Source organism: Tenrec ecaudatus, chromosome 10 (genome assembly GCF_050624435.1).
Source record: "Tenrec ecaudatus isolate mTenEca1 chromosome 10, mTenEca1.hap1, whole genome shotgun sequence".
NCBI lineage: Eukaryota > Metazoa > Chordata > Mammalia > Afrosoricida > Tenrecidae > Tenrec > Tenrec ecaudatus.
This window is the reverse complement of record NC_134539.1, coordinates 32,789,705-32,809,876: the sequence shown is the minus strand read 5'-3', so window position 1 is coordinate 32,809,876 and position 20,172 is coordinate 32,789,705. Positions and strand designations below refer to the sequence as shown.

General features: G+C 49.8%; 1 protein-coding gene across 1 annotated transcript in view; it reads right to left on the bottom strand.

The window, feature by feature from the left end:
* Positions 1–1,113: 1,113 nt before the first annotated feature.
* The window catches only part of LOC142457864 (phospholipid-transporting ATPase FetA-like), an 85,304-nt gene continuing 66,245 nt past the window's right edge, over positions 1,114–20,172 (bottom strand). Inside the window, exons 15-28 of the mRNA XM_075558963.1 lie at positions 19,524–19,689; positions 17,963–18,151; positions 17,170–17,285; positions 13,186–13,350; positions 11,072–11,183; positions 9,837–9,942; positions 9,328–9,466; positions 8,608–8,791; positions 6,841–7,064; positions 5,447–5,530; positions 3,595–3,840; positions 3,288–3,426; positions 2,103–2,233; positions 1,114–1,999 (exon numbers count right to left, since the gene is read on the bottom strand). Of these exons, the coding sequence (XP_075415078.1) occupies positions 1,739–1,999; positions 2,103–2,233; positions 3,288–3,426; positions 3,595–3,840; positions 5,447–5,530; positions 6,841–7,064; positions 8,608–8,791; positions 9,328–9,466; positions 9,837–9,942; positions 11,072–11,183; positions 13,186–13,350; positions 17,170–17,285; positions 17,963–18,151; positions 19,524–19,689 (2,262 nt within the window). The 3' untranslated portion in view covers positions 1,114–1,738. The remainder of the gene's footprint in view (positions 2,000–2,102; positions 2,234–3,287; positions 3,427–3,594; positions 3,841–5,446; positions 5,531–6,840; positions 7,065–8,607; positions 8,792–9,327; positions 9,467–9,836; positions 9,943–11,071; positions 11,184–13,185; positions 13,351–17,169; positions 17,286–17,962; positions 18,152–19,523; positions 19,690–20,172) is intronic.

The window sequence follows — 20,172 nt, the reverse complement described above, 5'->3', positions numbered from 1 at the left end:
ACATTCACCTTGTTTTGCAACTATCACCCCATATAGTTCCAACTAACTTGAGTTTTGAAGGATGGCTAGAAGTTGGTTAGAGAAAGAAGGAGGTAAAGAGAACCATTTTGGAATGAGAAGAGCATGTGTGAGGACATGGAGCTCAAACATACTATCACTGAAGTGAATTCAGATGGGGGAAGAGTGAAGGATAACACTAGACAGGGCCCAGTTAAACGTTTGTCTTTTAACTTGGTCTGGAAGGCTTGGGAAGCCTCTGAAGGATGCTAAGTTTGGCCCTGACAGCAAACGTTGTCTTTCAGAAAGATTACTTTGGAAGCAGTCTTCGTAATATTTTAAAAAGAGGAGAACCAAAAAGATGAGTTGGAAGAGAAGTAGTACAAGTGAGAGGCGATGAAAGTGATGTAGCAACAGCAGCAATAATGGAAGGAATGGAAAGCAAAAGAGACTAAGGATGCTGAATTTACACAACTTAATAGCTGACTGAAGATCAGGCTAGAGCAAAACATACAGGACAGTCCCTGTCATTCTGCCTTGGGTGACTAGGATGATAGTGGTGGCATCTGGGGTGCAGTTTAGTGATTACAGTTGGATGGATTGAGTTTGAGCTCCCTGCGCTTCAACTCTATGATGGGACTCAGATTCCCTTTAATAGATGAATCTGGACCTTGACCCAAAGATTAAGACTAGGGATAGAGCTGGGAATTTCCTTTCTGTTGCCGAATGCAGCCATGGATGTGATGAAGTCAGCTGGGGGAAATGAAGCGAGAAAGATGAGCAGACAACCCAGGGCTGAGCTTGAGGAGCCAATTTAAGGTGTGCTCAGAGGACAGGGCAATCTAGTTAAAAAGGTGAGCAAACCAAGGCCAATAGGTTAGCAGGAGGGGAGGCAGGTGAGAGGGAGCTGGCAAAGGAGAGCAAGGGCTCTCAGGGGAATACGGGTCTGGTCAGAGGCCTCTCCGTCGGATGGGTGAGAGGGTCAGTGGGTCAACGATGTTGCTCAGAGCAGTGAATGCCACTGGGGTTCCAACAGACCAGACAAATCCCCACTCCAAAAGAAGTAATTTATTCCTCAGAAACAGCTTCCCAAGTACATCTCATTCTTTCAAAATCATTTTAGGGGCTGAAGATACATGCTCCCGAATTACGACTTACATCCCTTAATATGGATTTTTGCTCCCTGTGGTCTTCCCTCCTGCTCTGAGTCTTGGATCGATGTCAGTCTGGGGTCAAAAGAAGGGAAGGAAGCAAAACCCTGAGCTATTCAGGCAGGAATTAGCTCCATTTTTATTTTAAAATCCAGAAATTCTTCTTCAGCTTCTTAAGAACAATTCATTGTGGCCTTCCCCTTTTGCACCTCAGGGGAGGTGTCAGACTCACCCTGAATGCCCTGAGAGATCTGAGAAGGGGGCTTGGGTGGGAGTAGGTAAGGGTGGGGGCCCTGGGAAAGTGTGATTGCCTGGAGATGGGCAATCGGGTCCAACTAGGATTCTGAGGGTCTGTCTTTCCTTGCCCACCTGTTCCCTTTCCATCCTCGACTTCCACATGTGCGTATCTGGGTTAAAACTGGGAAGGCTTGGTGGAAGGGAGGCCGGAGGCAGCTTTTTCTTGAAATGTTCAAACATGGCGGACCTCCCGGGCTCCGCTCTCTCTTTACCTTTTCTTTCCTTTCCTCCAAGGGCTGAACCCCTGTAGAGAAGCCTCTGCCTGCTTCTTCTGGGCCTCCACACCCGCCTGACTACACTGCATGAACCAAGGGCAGGAACCCCACGCCTGACTCCTTTGGGGGTTCTCTGGCACGCTCCCTTTTTTTCTGGCACTGGATGTTCTTCCTGGATGCCTTGGACTTCAGGGTCCTGCCGGAGGTGATGAGCGCCCCAAAGCCCTGCTTGTGGGAGAATGCGTAGGCGGAGCGTCGCGGGTTCATGTGCTTCCTTCTGGCCGGGGCTGCAGGCGGCATGGGATGCTGCCTCATGCATTCCTGGATCCTGGATAAGGCCTGCAGCCAGAGCAGAGGGTGAGGGCAGAGGGCTCATACACAGAGGCAAAGGCAAAGCGGGGCGGGCGTAGGTTACACCGGGTGGATCCGAGGTTCCTCTCACCTTGTCCACGTTGAGAGGCCAGAACAGGGGTCTGAGAAATTGGTACGCGATCACGGGCACCATACAGAGGGTCACGGCGAGGACAATGCTGAGCCATGCTTGCGGCTGCCTTAGGGTGTTCCTGGCCACTCCTGAAAACAAGCAGGCAGAAAGAGAAAGGCCCCCTGCAGAATGGGGTGGTGGGGGTGTGGGGGTGGGGTGGGAGGCTGGTGTCGGGGCAGGGGATGACAGAACATCAATGCCATTCTGGTCCCCAGAAGAGAATGATTGATTGGGAGATCGTCTCGTCCCCGGAGACATAAAATAAATGCCCCCAAATGGCCACTGGGTTCTTTCTGTCACTATCAATCTAAAGTCACCCTAAAGACAGGGCAGGGGAGTGGGGAGGTTATGGGAGAATCCTGGGGCATTGCCCTCGACGCAAAAAGTAAGACAGAGGACTTACAGAAACAAACAAGCAAACAAACCCAAAAGCAAACGCCGACAAACCAACCACCACCAACAAAGCCCTCACTGGCACTGAGCTGATTCTGACTCATCTCTATCGATCCGGCAGAGTTGAAACTGCCACTTAGTCTCTGCGAGGCGGTACATCTTTATGGGAGCAGAAAGCCGCCTTTTCCTTCCTTGGAGTGGCTGCTGGTTTCAAACTGCTGATCTCTCCGTTAGCAGCCCAATATGTAACCCAGGACTGGACAAAGGAAAATGAGTTAATGGACTGGCAAGAGGGGAGTCTGCTACGTCTGTACCTTGACTTCCTCCCTCGGGATGTGGTCTTCAGCAGAGCAGAGGGGAGAGGGGGATTCAGATGGGAGACAATCGACAAGGTGCCCCAGTGTGAAGGACATTGGCCTGGGAGTCAGGACACCTACAGTTGCATCATTGAATTTTTAAAAAAATCTGTCTCTGGTTTCTGGAATGGTGCTACTAGTTCTTGTCTGGCCCCTATCACATACTGCTGTGAAGATCAAATTTGGTAAGAAATCTGAAGATAGCTTGAAAATACTAACAAGGAAAAATATTTCCTCTAGATTTTTATAAGCCCTTTTGATGCAGAGGTCAGGCCTTCCTCAGATCTTTAGCCACAGAACCTACTCCGTGGGAATAGCCGCACAATCAACAGTCAACAGACACACCGAGTTAAAACTTCTCTGCCATCCCACCCCTGTACGGGCAGGGCCTTACCTAGGAACTGGAAGGTGTTGGGGAACATCAGGCACAGGTTGTCACTATACAGGAAGAATATGACGCAGAAGTAGAAGGTCAGGCTACCCCAGATGAAGAGGTGGCTTATGCTTGTCCAGTAGGCTGTCTTCAGGGCAACCTAAAAAGCATCTGCTTATATCCGGTGATCTGTGTCCCGAGACCCAGTAGTCATCTCCCTTCTCTTCATCCGAAAGGAGGATGCTCCCTTCACACCCCCTCCCCTCCTTCCCTTTGTTCCAGCCAGGATCCCCACCTAGTCCCCTGACTCTCACCCCACTAGTCATACCTGCATGGTGACCACAAAGATCAAGGAGGTCTGCACCATGATGGAAAAGGACTGGTAGTCGGAGATGGCTTTCCCGTCATTGCGCACTGCGTGGCAAGTGGTCAACATGGGGACAAAGAACAGCACCAAGGAGGTGTAGATCCCGTGCAATAAGCAGTTCACAAATGTGGCCTTGTTGAAGTAGAGGTTGGTCTGGCCTGGCTCGTACAGCTCTGGGAAATATAGGCTCCAGGTCTCACTCACATCCTAGAAGAACCACAGGCAAGGAGGACGATCAGGGTTTTTCCACAGACGGTCTCATCTCCAGCAGAGAGGCTTTCCCCTCCCGGAGTCCTGGTGGTTTGTGACTGGCTCCCTCGAGGCCTCATGAGGAGTAGAACCAGAGCACAGAGCAGGGACTCTCGACCCTATCTGAAACCCTCCTCTTCAGGCAAGGACCTAGGTAGTTGAAAACCAGTGGGGCGGTGGGAAGGAGGTGGAGTCAGGGTGGAGTTAAGTTAGAAGGGCATAGGTTCGGGTGCCTGGAAGAGAGGGTTGGGGTTGGGGAGGTGGAAGGCATGAGATTCCAGGTTTAGGTTTCCTTTACTTGAATATTCTTGATATCAAAAGCCCTTAAGGAGTGCAGTGGGACGGAGGTAGGGGAAGTCAACGGAGACCAGAGAGTCCATGGAAATATCCACGTTCTGTGAGTCCCCTTCCACTCCCACAGCTGTTGGCAAAATCCAGTGGGAGGGCTCTCTGTGTGGGTCACGGTGGATCATCTTCATCTCTTAAATCTGAAATTTCTGATGACAGTGCCTGGACGTTGGCTTCGGAGATGATGCCCCTGAGCCCCTGCCAGTGAGCTGATGCCGACACTGATGAGTTTGAACCCGCCCTTGAAGTCAGCAGCCCAATCGTGTGACACACAGTGCCACCAGGGCTCAGAGCTGTGTAGCTTTCTAGATGGAGACCACTGAGGCTCCAGGGAAGTACCGAATGATATAACCCATCCCTCTCGGTGCTCTGCGGTTGACAGTTCCTTCCTAGAGAATTCTCTTCAGAATCACTATCATGCTAGAGACCGGGAACCCTTATCCCTTGACCTTCTCTTTTCGTTATTTAAGTGCTCTCTGGATGCGCTTTTTCTGGCCCATGTGCTCAGAGCAGGTGGTAGGGGTGGAAGAGGAGTAAGATGGGCACCAGGATGGTGGACATGCAGGGAACTTCTATCAGGGACAGATGATGTCACCAAGCTGAACCACAGCACCAGGCTGCAGACCTGTGCTTGGCCTTCATGACCTCTCTCCCTAGGCTTCCTTGCACTGACTTAACAATTTGTGAAGAGGCTTCGAGAAGTCCCATTATCTTTGAATTACAGTGTCCACTCGTCTTTTGAAGCCCTCCGTATATTTATTTCTATGTTGGTCTCCCCTAAATCAGTTCAGCCTGTTTCCTATACACTCAATTTGCCCAACCAAAAAACCCAAACTCACTGCCGTGGAGTGGATGCTGCTGCCTCATCATGATCTTATAGTTCTACAAGGCAGAATCACCCCTGTGAGTTTCCAAGACTGTTTATGGGAATAAATAAACCTGTCTTTCTCCCAAGGAGCAGCTGGTGGTTTTGAACTGCTGACTTTTCGGACTGCAGCTCGATGCATAACCACTATGCCACCAGGGGTCCTCAATTTACCATGTACCACAATTTCCATGTGATTCTCTACAAGGATAAAATGGACATGAAAAACAACAATAACACCCCCAAAACTGGGATATTTGCTCAGCTCTTGTTAAACTCCGCATTTGGGGGACTACTTCTCAAGAGTCCAGGGACTTCTGCAGTCACTGTGAGGCGTTCCACTGGTCTCACCTGATCAAACAGACTCAGGGCCAGGACAGGAAGGGCAGTGTAGAACAGGTTGTAGAAGGTGATGAACCAGTTATCATAAACTGCCTAGAAGGACACCAGAGAGATTTCTTAGACTCCTTCTTCTTCAAGCTCCACTTTCACCTCCCAGACTCAAGACAGCCCCATCCTCCCGCCACCATACCATTCTAACAGAGCAACATTTTGATTTCAGAAACCGGACTCAGAAGGTTGCCCCTTAGTCTCGCATCTTCCTCTGTCTGGAACCTTGATTGGCCCTGGGTCCCAGGCTGGGACAAGGCCACATGAACCCTACCTGCCTTGACCTTCTCTACGCAGAAAAGACCTCGAGTGCCCACTAGGGCCTGCAGGCTGTAATCTTCACTCCAAGGCATGTAAGCCTCTGGGCCATTTTTTCCCCCTCTGACTTACAGTGGTTTCTATAGCACTGGCTACCCCTGATATTGGCAAGGAGAATAGACTTAATGACCCTTCCCCGGCTGGATGCTTCATCCTGGAACCTTGAGAGGGCCCCCTTTCCTTACTAGCCACAAGAGGTCAGTAGCCACACACATATCCCGTAAGCCAGAGTAACTTCCGAAGTTCACTCACTGCCATTGAGTCAATTCTGACTCCTTGATCTTACAGAACTTCCCCTTTGGGGTTCCAAGACTATAAGTATCCTTGTGGGTGGGGAAGGCCTCATCTTTCCCCTGCGGAACAGCGGGTGGGTTAAGGCTGGGCATTTGACCATCATATTAGCAGTTCACTGCTGAACTCGCTAGCCCCCAGGGTGCCTTTCTCAAACTGAGGGCCATGGATGTCTGCCTCAGGTCTCCTGACTGGCCTGTTTTCTCTGGAACCTGGTGAGCAGGGTCCCAAGATCATCATTCCTACGGCTGCTTCTTTTGGGAATGCTTCTGAGGCTCCCGAAACTCTTGTCAAAGCAGAACTGACTCCTCTTACACTCTCACAATGGAGGTGTGCCCTTCCCCCATTAGAGTGGGATGGGCCGCATTCAAATGTGGAGTTAATTCATCTGAGTGAGGTATGTGTGTGGGGGGGGTGAAATGGGGGCAGAATCGGGGAGCAGGAAAAGGAGAAATGGAGTTGGGCTCCCAAGCATGGGTACAGATGGGGATGGCTCTGACGCTCCCTGAGGCGTAGCCCACCCCAAGAAGACTGCTTTGGATGCTAAGAAAACTCCCAGATCCAGGAATTTCCTCCACTAAGTTTAGGTAATGCCCGGTTGGGAGCTGGGAGGAGCATCTCAGGAACTTAATGGATAGATGGCAGCACCTCCTCCATTGATCCCAAGGAGCGGCCGAGGTGGGTGGGTAAGAGTGACGAGTGCAAGACCCAATTGCACAGAGGCGGGTTGTCGCCTGGCTTCCTACCTGTGCAGAGAAGCCGTTGTAGAAGGCATACCATATGTGCACCAGGGTGAAGGCGAAGTTCTTGTAAAAGAAGTAGCTGAGGAATTTGCACATGCGGTTGTAGGACCAGCGACCGTGGACGAGGAGCAGGCGCTGGAGGAAGTGGAACTGGGAGAAGCTGAAGTCGCTGTTGAGCATGGCCTGCACCCCTTCCTGGCCGCTGATGCCGACCCCAACGTGGGCGGCTGCAACGGAACCCCAGAAGCTTCTCAGCCACAGAGCTTGACTGTTGGGCTCCCAGCCTGGAGAGTGTCCAGGGAAGGCTGGGATCCTGTCCCCCAAGCTCTTTGCTGACAGTTGGAAAATCCTGGTAGGCCCCACTTGATATGGTACTTACTCTGTGGGGTCTTTTCTCCTCAGTGGAGTTCCCCTCCACTGAAGAAACCCACTGCCCGGACTGGGTCAGTTCCGACTCACAGTGGCCCTGTAAAGCCAGGGTTTCCAGGGCCGCCAATGCTTCTGGGAGCAGAGCCTCAGGTGTCTCATGTGCAGCAGCTGGTGGGTTTGAAACGCCAACTCCGGGCCTAGCGTAGCTGACAATGCCACCAGGCCTCCCTCTCCTATAAGTCACACAATAACTCCCACCTTGGCACTTTGTTTAGATGCTGCCACTTGAGCATGCCTGGTGGCGCCAGGGCTACAGGCCTCCCTGGCTTGTCTTGGCCTCTTCCCCACTGCCCAGATGCTGAGCTATGACTTTCCTTGTCCGTCTGGAAGCCATTCAAAGGATGTAATTAAAGATGCGGGATGGATGTTAGTCTAACAAACTATTTAATTACCTGGGCTTATCTAAGGGGCCTGAAACACAGCTGCCGAGTGCATGACTTGCATAGTTCTTGGTTGGTGAGAAACGAGTGCTACCGGAGGCCTGTGGTGACTCCCCCCTCCACTTCCCACCTCCCAGGAAAGCAAGGGTCACATTTGATGGGAAATGGAAAAAGTTCTCATTAGCTTTTTATAGTGCAGGACAGATTCATTGATCTTCTGGTATTTGAACTGTCTGGTGGGCTGATTCAAACCTCTAAGGGCCCAACCCAGCGAACTTCTAGAAACTGTAGACGCCGAGGCTGGGATAGCAGCCCGTGCTTCCTGCAGGCGAAGCCGAAAGAGGGGACCTCCAGATGGCGCCTATCTCTTACAGCCCCTCGAGTTCCTAGAGCCTCCCCACGTGCGCTGCAGGGAGAATGGCCAAGGCCAGCCTTTTCCCTTCATGATACCTTCAAAGGTATATCAGCACATGCGGGCTCCCTTCCAGCAGCAGGTACCAGGCCGAGCCCCGGGGAACACTGCCTCCACAGTAGAGGCTTCCCACTGTGGGCCTTAAGGATCATTTCCTGGCTTGCTGTGCAGGCCTCCAGCCTTCAGAAAGGGAGCAGCCCAGGACTCCTGCCCAGGGGTATTTTCTGCCAGCCTTGGTGCCATCTGAGGAAGCTGGCATGGCAGCTGTCCGGCCTACTGTGTTGTCAGTGGGCGCATGGGCTCTGGTGGGAGCTGGCCGCTCTGTGAGGGCCGGGGTGTGAATCCGAGCGCGGGGCCAGCCCGTGGGATGATGTGTGCATGTGGAAATAAGACCTGAGCACAGGGACAGGGGACCCGGATGCTGATGCCAAACCACATCCGTGTACCCGACAGCCGTGATGCAGGAGCATGTGCCTCCCTCCCGCTGTGCCCATGGATGAAGGGTCAGCTCCCCCTACCCCAATGCACCCCACCCCGCCCCACACATACCTTTGATCATGCTGACATCATTGGCCCCATCCCCGATGGCCAGGGTCACCCCCTTCTTGTATTTCTTCACCAGGTTTATCACTTGGGCCTTTTGCAGGGGCGTCATCCGGCAGCAGACCACCGCCTTGCACAGGCATGCCGTCTGCAGCAGCTCCAGCTCCAGGTTCTCTTCCAGGGCGCATGCCTGCGGCACCAAGGCACACCCACTCGGCTTGCTCCCAGAGGCCCCGGGGCAAGACAGGCCCCTCGCTCCCCTTGGTACTCTCCTGCCCTTTACATGGGACTGTCCACATCCCCCCACCCCGCCCCGGGGAGGCCACGACACCCAAGCTAGTTTTGGGGGTCCTCAAGGTGACTCAGCTTCCAGTGGGATTTGGTCAGGACGCCTCACTGAGTTAAATCTGTTGACCGGCTGTGAAGGCCAGGGACTTCTTGGAGGACCTGGTTCCGCTCATGTCCCCCTTCCCCAAATGTGAGGCCACCACAGATGGAGTGATTTGAATCAGAAGGGGGAAATGCCCTTGTTTTCTCTCTTTCTCAAGCATGCTGTCTATAAAAACCCAAGGAAAGGGGTTGATCGGTCAAGGACACCTGACAAGAGGGTGAGTAGGGTGACTCTTGGCTCAGGGAAAGACTCATAGAATTCCCCTGCAGGTGGGTGAGGTAAGAAGACAAGTTCTTTGTAAGAAGGAAACAGGGTTACAGCGCTCTGTTGCCCACCATTGTGTGGCCATTGATGATCAAGCCATAGCTTCCCGTGGGCTTCTCCTCAGGGAGTTTGAAGAGCTTTTGGGTAGAAGAAATGCTTCCTAGATTTGTTTTCAGCAGAGACGTGGGGTTAATCTGGCATCTTGCTGACCTGGAAGTCAAGAGTTGTTGATCAGCTTAGGAAACCTGACCGGGACCCCCAGAGCTCAGGGAAGACAGTGTAACCCAGACGGGTACGAGCCAGGGTTGGTGCCCAGCCTCGGTCAAGCAGCAGCCAGGAGATCATGCCTGACTGCCTCCTGACCCTGCTGCTTCTTTGGACCCCGACCATCTCCCGACCCCACACTCGAGCCTCTTTCGAGCTAATGCTTCTTTACAAATTTATCTACAATCTTTTAAGTTTCTGGCTTTCTTCTCTCCGACCTCTTTGCTCTGTCGGCAGCATGGAGGTCGTATTGAACGAAGAGGTGGGTGAGAAATCTTGGAGCCGGTGGTTGGCGATGGCAGCGTCCCAAGTCTACCTGAGTTCTTTCCTCAGAGTCTGGCTCTCTATGCCCTCCACGAGGAATACCCCATCCATTTTTTCATCAAATATGTTGCAGGAATAGGCAATGTTCACAGCCGTCTCTGTCAGAAAAGAAGTACATAGGTCTCAGGTTGACTGGGGCTTACAGACAGGGACATGGTCTGCACACTATGCAGGTTCATAGCAGCCTGCCACGGCCATTTTCCATGCGTACAATTACAGTGTGATTTTCACAAGTCATCAGAGGCAACATTTAAGTTTTCATAGATGACTGTCTACCTGATCTAGACTTATTTGAAAGTTATTTATCGATAATTAGGATCTTTCCGGTTGAGTGTTTGCCATAGCTTGAAAGCTTGAATGGCTTGAAAGCCATTCCAGTCTATGTTCACTTGGCCAGGCATCGGGATGCAGTTCCTTACGGTGCTGTGCCTGCTCCCGGGCTAGATTCCCCGGGGACCGAGACAAGTGCAGGGTCAGCCTTTTATAGGAAGGCATCTAGAGTTTGAAATGAGCTCATGTTAAGACCCCCCCCCCCCCAAAAAAAAAAGTCCTAAATCCTGGCTGAAAATGGTACTGGAATTCATAGGAAAGACTGCAACGGTCCCCGAAGCGTCTTGAAAGATGGCTTCCAAGAATGAGCCAGAAGAAAGCATTTCCAGCGGAGAAACAACACGAGCAGAGGCCCTCTAGCAGGACACACTGACGACAATGGCCAAGTCAAGATGGAAATAAGGATGTGCTAGCACCAGGAGATTATCCAAGTGCTGCAGGCCAGACAGGGGACTCTGCCCTGTACGACAGGGAGTCACCGTAGACCACCGAGTGGAAGAGGAAGCCTCTTTCAGGAAGGTGGACCTGATGTTGGGTGTGCGCTGAAGTCAACAAAGGCAAGAGACCGATCACTCCAGAAGTTCTTAAGGACGTACAACCGAGAGGAGGCCAATGCGGAACTGAGGTGACAGCCTAGTCAAAAGGCTTTTTAGAATTGGCAGGATGCGGTGAGAGAATGAATCTTTGGGTAGCATCAGAGACAACTCTGAAGTGACTAGCTTGCGAGTTATGAGATGGCTGATGGATTTTCCTCTGTGTCCACAATGCCCCACACAATATTGGGCATAAAGTGTGTGCAAGACTGAGAATGACGGTGCCTTGCCAGGACTTGAGACCTGTGCTATGGAGAATGTGTTGAGACCTGACGGTAGCACACGGCTTGGAATTTCTCTTTACCTTCTTTGTCTCCGGTTAAAACCCACACTTTAATGTTGGCTTTGTTCAAAGTGTCGATTGTTTCAGGTACTCTGTCCTGCAGTTTGTCTTCTATGGCTGTGGCCCCTAACAGCTTCGAACAAAGACAGCAGGAGGGTGAGACAAGGGAGAGGGTCATAGCATTTAGTGTTACCCAGCAAGTGAACGGCCCGCATCCTCTGTGATAAGGACCCCATGAGATCGAGTATCTAGAACTCAGCCCAGCAACCCCTCAACACACACAGCTTTTCAGTCATACACTGAAATCAAATTTAGAAGCACAGACTACGAGGACCACAGAGCAGAAAGGGACTTGTTCAAGTCATGCAGAAAGACGTGTCTACTTTGTAACTGGAAGACTCTATTGCTCACATACCTTTCACTCCAACACCCCCTGGCTTCATACCCCCTTACTTCCTGGCTCGGGTCTCCAAGAGGAGTGGGCGCCAGACAGGGGATCCTGTTTCCCACTCAAGCTGTTCCTTCAACCTTGGGGGTGTTTCATTTGTTTATAGCCACTGGGATGCTGTCATATTTTCTAGGCCTGCTCCCACAGTGAAGTAAAATCATCTGGGTGCAAGCCCGTATTTTCTCACTGTGGTACACCCATGGTGCCAACCAGAGGAACGGGCACCGCTCTGAGAGACCGAGGAACCAAGAGACAGAGCATCTGTGGGGCATCTTGAAAAACAGTCTAGAGAGATACCACACGCTGACTACGGGAGAAGGTTTGTGACCTTTGGGATCACCAAAAAGGTCTCACTCGATGTCCCTAATTTCTCTTTTTACAGCATAACCAGTTTGGTCAGAAGATACTGGGCCATCCTTAACGTCTCTTTCTATCATACCTTGGAATCGAATCCATCAGCAAAGTATGTTGGGTCTACCTTTGAAAAATACACAGGCTGTAACCATTCCTCTCCACTTCCACTACAGATCCACTCTGGCTCTGGGCCAGCTCAGCACCATGGCTCACCTGGACGACTGCAGTGAGCTTCCCCAAGGTCTTCCTGGGCCTTCCCTCGCAGCTCATATAATCTTAACATAGGCAGAGTGATTATTTAAAAAGCCATTATACCACCTCTCCGCTTTAATGGTTTCCTGTCTCAGCTTAAATCTGTACAGTGCACTATGCGGATGCCCTCTGGCACGTCGCCTCGTACGCGGTCTCCTTCACTATTCCGCCATACTGGCTGACTTGCTACTCAACTAGCAGCCTCGATACGTTCCTATCTCGGGCCATTTGTGCGTCCTCTTCCTTTTGTCTGGAAAGCAAATGCCCCAGAAACCTGCCTGGCTTTCCATCTCCGCCACATCCCTTCTCAGATGTCTCCTGCAGAGTGAAAACTAACCAGCCTATTTTTTCTCTCTCTCTCTCTCCCCAGTCCTGATTTCAGTTCATCTTTCTCCACAGCACTCTCACCTGCTATAAAAGAGAAACGAACAAAGTCACCGCCAGTAAGAGGCTGGCGGCTCACGGCTATCCTTTAGGACAGGATCGAACTCGCGCTACGAGTTCCCAGGGTTGTAACTCTTCACGGGAGTAGCAAACAAGCCCCGTCTTTCCCCCACGGAGCACGGTCGTTTTGGAACTGCCGGCCTTGCAGTTAGCAGCCCAAGGCGTAGCTCCCCCTCCACACACACAGACTGCAAATTCCCTAAGGTACGGATCTCGTGTGTCTTTTTCCACTGCTACTTGGTGCCCAGCGGTTAGAATAATCCCCGGTACACATAAGACCCTTAATATAGATGTTGAATTAATGTGTCAACATTTTTGTTCTCTAAATATGTTGATGATGCAGATCCCAATTTCTCCCCGATTACTTAGTTTCTGGTGAACAGCTTTGAGGTAAAAACTATTGCCAGAAAGATACAAAAATTACTTCCAGTGCATTTTTCATTGTTTATTGATTGTGGAACTCCAAAATAGCTGGAATCAGCTGGAATTCTAGCACCCAGCCTCTGCTCTCCTGCCCAATCCATCTCCCCTGCCTCCCAGAGAGCCTGCATCTACCCTGGGCCGTTACTCTCAGGGCCCCTGCCGTGTCTGTTGGCTGCCACCTCCACCCCTGGTCTCTTCCTGGAGGTACACTAACCAGTAGGTCTTGTTCGATCTCCTCATAGACACTTGCTAGCTTGTCCTCTCGGTGCTCTATCGACAGGCAGGCTTCGCTGTGCTTTCTGCTCCATTCCCCGAAGGTTGCGTAGTCGATCTCTCGGTAGGCCACCACGAGAGTGCGAAGGCCTTCACTGGCAAAGTCCTGCAAGACATGGGGCAGCCACGGCGGTGGGGGAGGGGGGGAGGGGGCTGCGCTCAGTAGGCCTGCACGGAGTTGCGGCACTGGCAGCCTGGGCGCGCTCCTAGATGCAGCAGAAAGTAACTGTTGAGCTTTCTTAGCAAACTGCCCCAAGGATGGCAAAGGCACAGCTGGGGGTGGGTAGAGAGTACCTGAAAGGGTGTAGACTTAAGTTGGAGTCAGGTAATTTGCTGTGTGATCTTGGGACAAGCACATTTTCTAAGTTTCTTTCCTATAATACTGGGGAACTAATCAACCCTCTGTCCCCACACAGGAAGAAAGGGTCCTGATGGTGATGGCATCGATATGAAGAGAAGAATGCAATAGAAAGGAGTTATCGGAACGAGGAATCCACGGGGTCACGGTTTTTTTCAAGCACACCTCCATTATTGTGTTCCTTTTCCCATTTGTACTGTGTATTTGTCGATTGCTGGTGGTCTGTAGCTCCGTTGGTTAGCCCCAGATGGCCATGCTGATGGGGCCCTGGCTCCAATGCTGTCTGAGCGAGTTAGCATCTGTTTGCTCCTTGGCCATTGACATAGCCGAGCCAATAATAGCTAGCCCTCTTGCAAAAACATACCCTTGGTCCTAAGCACAGTGACATGAGTGTGAGTGGCTTAGGGTAGGATATAGATGCAACTGATGGTGGGTTAGAAATAGATTTTGTATATTAAAAACTGCACATGGACACCGTTTTACGTGGTCATTGGTATAATGAGTCTCAGCGATTCATAATTCACTCTGGCACCGTGAGAGCAAAGAGCAATACCATACAAGTGATCCTCGATATTGGCTCTTAGTTCCCTACGTGACTCCTGCATGTTTGACCGTAGCTGCCAGGTGAAATGAACATAGGCACGCACGGTGCACTGTGCTGCCAGAGTGTAAGCTATGAGAAAGAACACTTAGAGTAGATCTCAGGAGATTTCTTAAGAAAGAAGTGAGAGGGCCAGAGACTGGGCTGCAAAGAACCACTGATAAGATTTGCTAAGCTTAACAATACACTGAAGTTCATTTACTCTTCCAACGAAGGTTTCACTAGCACGGCCTCCTTCCCCTTGCTTGTTTGCTTTTCTTTTCTTTGAGCAAGCTCGAGCATGGGGGACAAATTGTACCTTCCGCCTGTTTTTGTAGAACCTACTGGGCGGGTGTCCCTACAACCCACAAGGGAATTGGCCCCCCCCCATAACTATGTATTTAGATTTTTTTTTTTTTACAAAACAACCTTATCACCTTCAAAGCACTCTCCATTACACTCAATACATTTGTCAACTCTGTGATTCTGTTCTTGGAAACATGTTTCAAACTCATGTGTTTGCACGGCTGACAGCACCAACTCGTTTTCCCTTCACCTCTGCTATGTCATCAAATTGCTTTCCTCTCATGTCCCTCTGCATTCAGGAAACAAAAAGAAGTCGCATGAAGCGAGGTCAGGTAAAAAGGTGTGTGGGGCAGTTTTTCATTTGATCTCTTGACTGCTGCTTCCATGAGCACTGATCATGGATTGAAGCAAGACAAAGTCCTTAACAATGTCAATCTTTTCTCTGTTTACCACGATGTTACCTACTGGTTCAGTTGTGAGGATTTCGAAGGTATACGTTATCGATTCCCTTGGGCACGCACCTAAGAGTGAAGTGGCTGGACTACAGAGTGACATTATGTTGAGCATTTTGAGAGACCGCCAGGCTATTTTCCAAAGTGGCTGCATCATTTTATATTCCCTCCCCCAGCAGACGAGGGTCCTAATGTTCCGTCCCTCGTCAACACTGAGTAGTAGCTGACATCTTTTTCATTATAATCATCCTAGTGGGTGTAAGGTCATGTCTCATGTGGTCTTAATTTGCATTTCTGACTGATGATGGGGAGCATCTCCTTTTCTCTCTCGTATGTCATACGAATTAACTGGTAAAGCATATTAAGAAGCTTTGTGCAAATATCTCCACTTAGTTTCAGAATATTTTCTTTTCATCCTCGTTGTTAGCTCCCCATTCCCCCATTCTCCCCTGCTATGCCCCAATCCAGTTACTGTCTCTATACATCTACATACCTTGGAATTCATATACATAAAATCATACAAAACAAACACAGCCATATAAAATCATCCAAAGTAAACAAGCAAAAATGCAAAATGACTAGACAACACATAGAAAAAAACCTCAATCAAAGAGTAAGCAGAAGATATAAAAAACTGAAATATTTTTAAAATGGGTCAAAACGGAGATTAAATGATAGGGCAATACATTTCAACCTAAATAAATCTGTCATAATCGACTCTGTATGAGGGCGAGGTTATTTCCATCCCTCAACTATAGTCCGAGGGGATTCACCAGAGAGTTAATCCATATGGGGATCCTGCAAATGGATTTTGGGTTTCAGAGTCTCCTGCAAACTGGGTGTTCACAATGTAAGCTCTGATACCATTCCCTCCTTCAGATTTGGGTCTTATTATTTACTCCTTGGATCATACTGGCTGGAGAGCTTCTTCCGTGTGGACTTAGTTGACACCTCCCTTAGATGGTTGCTTGTTTTAAATGCAGACCCTTTAAGGCCCTGGAGGCTATTGCTTCTGATAACAAGGCACCACTGGTTTCTCTACCTCACTGTGCTATAGCACCCGTGCATTTAGGGATCTCTACATGAGGGCAAGCACAGAGCAGGGTCATGATATAAGAACTAATTTCTCTTAGATTGGGTAGAGTTAACTGTGAGCCTCAGATTCAAGTATGTAGCTGTGGTTTATATTTGTCTCTGGTTCATTTTTTTCAACATCGTTATCATTTTATGATAGAGAACATTTTAAATCACCCCCTGGGGACATTATAGGTAATTATGTTGATAATGTCATTAATGTAACCAATGGTATTTAAAACACTGTTGGGAAAAGGAAATTTTACACGTCTAGGCCAGCTTCAGGCTGCAATACATGAATTAATGACATATACAGATTAAACTTAAGTGACTGGACACGATTTACACAAACTGTGGGGGTTGGTGATAAGGCAAAAATTCCACTAACACTCACTCACAAAGGCAGAACCAGGTGATCAACTGTTCATGTACTTCTCAGTGACCTGTTCTCTGGTTGCTGACTTTGTGTCAATGGTCAAGCCAAAAATGATCGAATGAAATTGTGTTTTCTCTCATTTAGTTCTGTGAAATCCTTCTCAAATTGATTTTTCATTTGCCCCCTACCTCTTCCTGGCCCTCCAACCCTTAGTATATCTAGATTTATGGCTAGAAACACCAGAGAGTATAGGTCTTGTCCTCTATTTCAATGCGGGTTGATGGAGTGCTTTCTGCTACATTCTAAATTCTGGAAGGGGAAGGAGGGCGTGGCAGGGAGCAGGGAGATGTCCCTGAGCACTCTGATCCAGATGACGGCTGGGAGAGGTGTCAAGCAGCCCCTACTCCATACCCTAGAAGCAAAGGCTCCTGTCATTTTGGTGATGCCGCTCGGCAAGCTCCCTCCTACAGCAAATTCCAGGTCTGTCTTAGGCCTCCTAAGCCAGGAGTCAGAAAGAGGACTCTCTGATCAGTAAACATTCCCTCATCCTTACCATTCCCCTGGGGTCCTGCCCCACTCAACTGTTTGCCAGAGAAGCTGGCAGTGCGGTCCGTGAGGACCCCGGGGAGTAAGGGATCCATAGTTCTTCTACTGGTTAAAGAAACACAGACATCAGTAAGACGCCTCTAGAAAGACGACCACAGAGGCACACATGTGGACTTACCCCCAGACACCAAGAAATAACCAGAGATTCCCTTCCCGGCGACGCAAACACTCACGTCCAGATGGTCCATGGTGGTCTCCGTGAGGGAGCTACAGGATGGATGCAGCAGCTGGTACAGGACGGTGTCGGCGCCCTTGCAGAAGAGCATCACCCGGTTTTCTGGTGTCCTCACTGAGTATGAGCAAATTAAGCAAAGTCACCAGACAGGGCTGCTGCTACAAAATCTCATCGGGGTCTCTGAGGGACGGCTGAAGGCCACTCCCTGTGGGATGTGTCCCTGCCACTTTGAGGGCTGAGCACTCCATGGGTGATCACTCACACAGGGCATGGGATGGGTTTGTTGAGGGCTGAGTGTGAGGCCAGTCCTCCCATGGGCTCAGTGCCACCTGTGGGAGACTTGCATGAAGATCCACTCTTAGTTTCCTAAGTCCAAGTCCCAGACTAAGGATGAAAAACTACCTTCTTCCTTCTCTTTAATCTGAAACCCAAATTGAGAGCGAGGTACCATGGATGGTCCTGACTGTGGCTGTCCCCAACCCCGCCCTCATCCCATGTTTATTCCATTTCTCTCCACCCTTGGTCTTTCCCTAGTTCGTCTTTCTCTTGGCTGTGAGTGATGGCCAGCCACTGCCAGGAAGACCCAAGAGAAGGGTCCTTTGCACAGAGGAGCAAGTCCCCGTGTGTGTATAAGCGAAAGCAGGGATGGCAATGTGACGTGGAGGTGCCGGGCCTGTGAGGAAGCTCTTGGGTGAGAGAAAGCTTTTTTGTGTGGACACAAGTGAGAGTTATTATGTCAATGTGCCGGAAGGAGAAGGAAGGGGAGCAGGATGACAAGAAGGGGCACCCACCGATGACAGACATCCGCTTGCGTATATTGTTGAAGTCCAAAATAGCCAGCAGTTTGTAGACTTTGACTTGCCCCATTTCGACCACCAGGATCGTCTCAGATGTCCGGGAGCGAAACACATAGCCGAAGCTCCTGGCGGCAGTGACCAGGGCACCTTCGTCGGGGGACTGGGCCTGGTACACCAGCTCACCTGCAGGACAAAAGAAGGCAGCTCGGGCCCACAGGCGGGCAGCTCAAGTCCACCCAGCAGGGCCTCTGTTTCTGAAAAGTGGCTTCTGTGAACAGGGACGTGTCTCAGGAGAGCGCGTTTTCTTCAGTTTCCTCACTGGTTGACTCTCCGGGTCAGGTTCCATAGACTACGGCCGTCTCTTTCTTTCCCATGCTTCCGCTTATTTTACAGGCCTGATTTGTGGTCACAGAGGCACATGGGATAGGCAGTGTACAAAGAAATAAAAGGTCGTTACCCTCACACTTTCGTGGGTAGATATGGCTTAGGGAACTTGTTTAAAATGCAGGTTTCTGGGCCCCTCCTTGCTCACTGAATTCAGAATCACAAAATCTGGGAGGCGGTCCCAAGAAATTGAAATTTTAATGCGCCTACAGGGTTATTTTCATGCAAGCAGTCCGACATGAGACTGGCCGCATGTCTATAAACACTGCTATAAGATCAAAAGACTGATACTGAGCTTAGCACATGATCAGAAAATACACACGAACAACTGTTTTCACCTTGAAAAGCACATTGGGAAGCTAAATAATACACTTTAATAAAGCAGGCTTTCAAGTTGATATTACTCAAGCCATTTCCAGAACTCTCCTGGAATGGCATTAACAATCTGAGGTCTATTGTCCAATATTTCTCTTTTAAAGGTCATTTTGATTTTTAAAACAGCTAAGCATCATCGAGGTGTGGGGGGTATAATTTGAAGTCAGGACCTAAGACATATTTTCCAAACAAGGAGACAATTTTCTCATCAATGACTAACTCTGAAGCAAAGAGGAGGCCACCCATCCTAAGAGCCTGTGGGAATGGCAGCCCAGGGAAGCATCTGGCAAGGTCAGGAACTAAGAAAAGGGGCAAAATCCACTTATCTTGTTTCTGCCCTTCTTCACTCCAGGACTTTAGACAAGTCACAATCGCCTTTAGCTTCAAGTTTCTTCTCTATAAAATTGGGGTCATTTTCTTACAAGGCGATTATGAAGATTATGGGGGAAATACAAACAAAATCAATTTGTAAAACTGTCAAGCGATACACACAGATAAGCTGTTGCTACTGGTAGTATGAGGGGTGTGTTGACGTCGTCATAGAACTAGACGCATTTGGCTGCCTAACGTCTTCCATTCAAAGATGAAACGTCTGTAAAACGAAGAGCTTAGTTTCCCCTTGCATGTCCTCAGGGCCAGGAAGCTCACTACTTACCTTGTCTGTCTATTAGACACTTTCTATGAGCAAGTTCCGATTTAGATGAAGCCATTACAAATCTCATCAAATGACCCCCACCTCCAAGCAGCCTGGACTCCACACCAGGGTCTCAGTTGCGAGGCCTGCGGCCTTTCTCACCCTCCACTCTCTCCTCCGACATCACGGTGTGGCACAGCGCGAGGGAGAGGAAAAATAAGTGCACCCAGCGGTCTCCGCTTTTGACTGCTTCGACCAGTGTCTTGTCATAAAACGTAAACTTAGGGTCGGCCAGTTTGTTGTAGGAGAAGTCAACTTTTTCTGTGTTCTGGAACACAAAAATCAGGAGAAACTTCTTAGCAACTACTTAATGGAAGGTCCGTGGCCGGAGTGGGGGTGTAGGGGGAGTGGAAGTGGGGGTGCAATTCCCAGACTATGACGACGACTTTCAAGGAAGGTGAGAAGAGAAAAGCAAGAGAAGTAGAGGGGACGCTGCTGGGTACTGAGGCCTTTGTAGCTCTGATCTGGATCATCCACTCCCTTGGGCTGGAAAAGATCCTTTCCCCAGGAGACAAGTTGAGTTGCGCTTTGCAGGTCCTGGTTGACCCTGAGGCACCATGGCCGCTCTGCACGGGCATCTAGGTACTACTCTTTGAACTCTTCAGCGCATTACAATCAAATATGGCAGGATATGAGAAGTAACCACTCACTCACTATCAGTAAGACAGGGTCTGGAAAGAGTTTTGCCTTCTGCTGGCCTGAGCCTGGTTTGGGAAGCTGGAAAGGGGCAGTGGTACTATGCTAGGACATT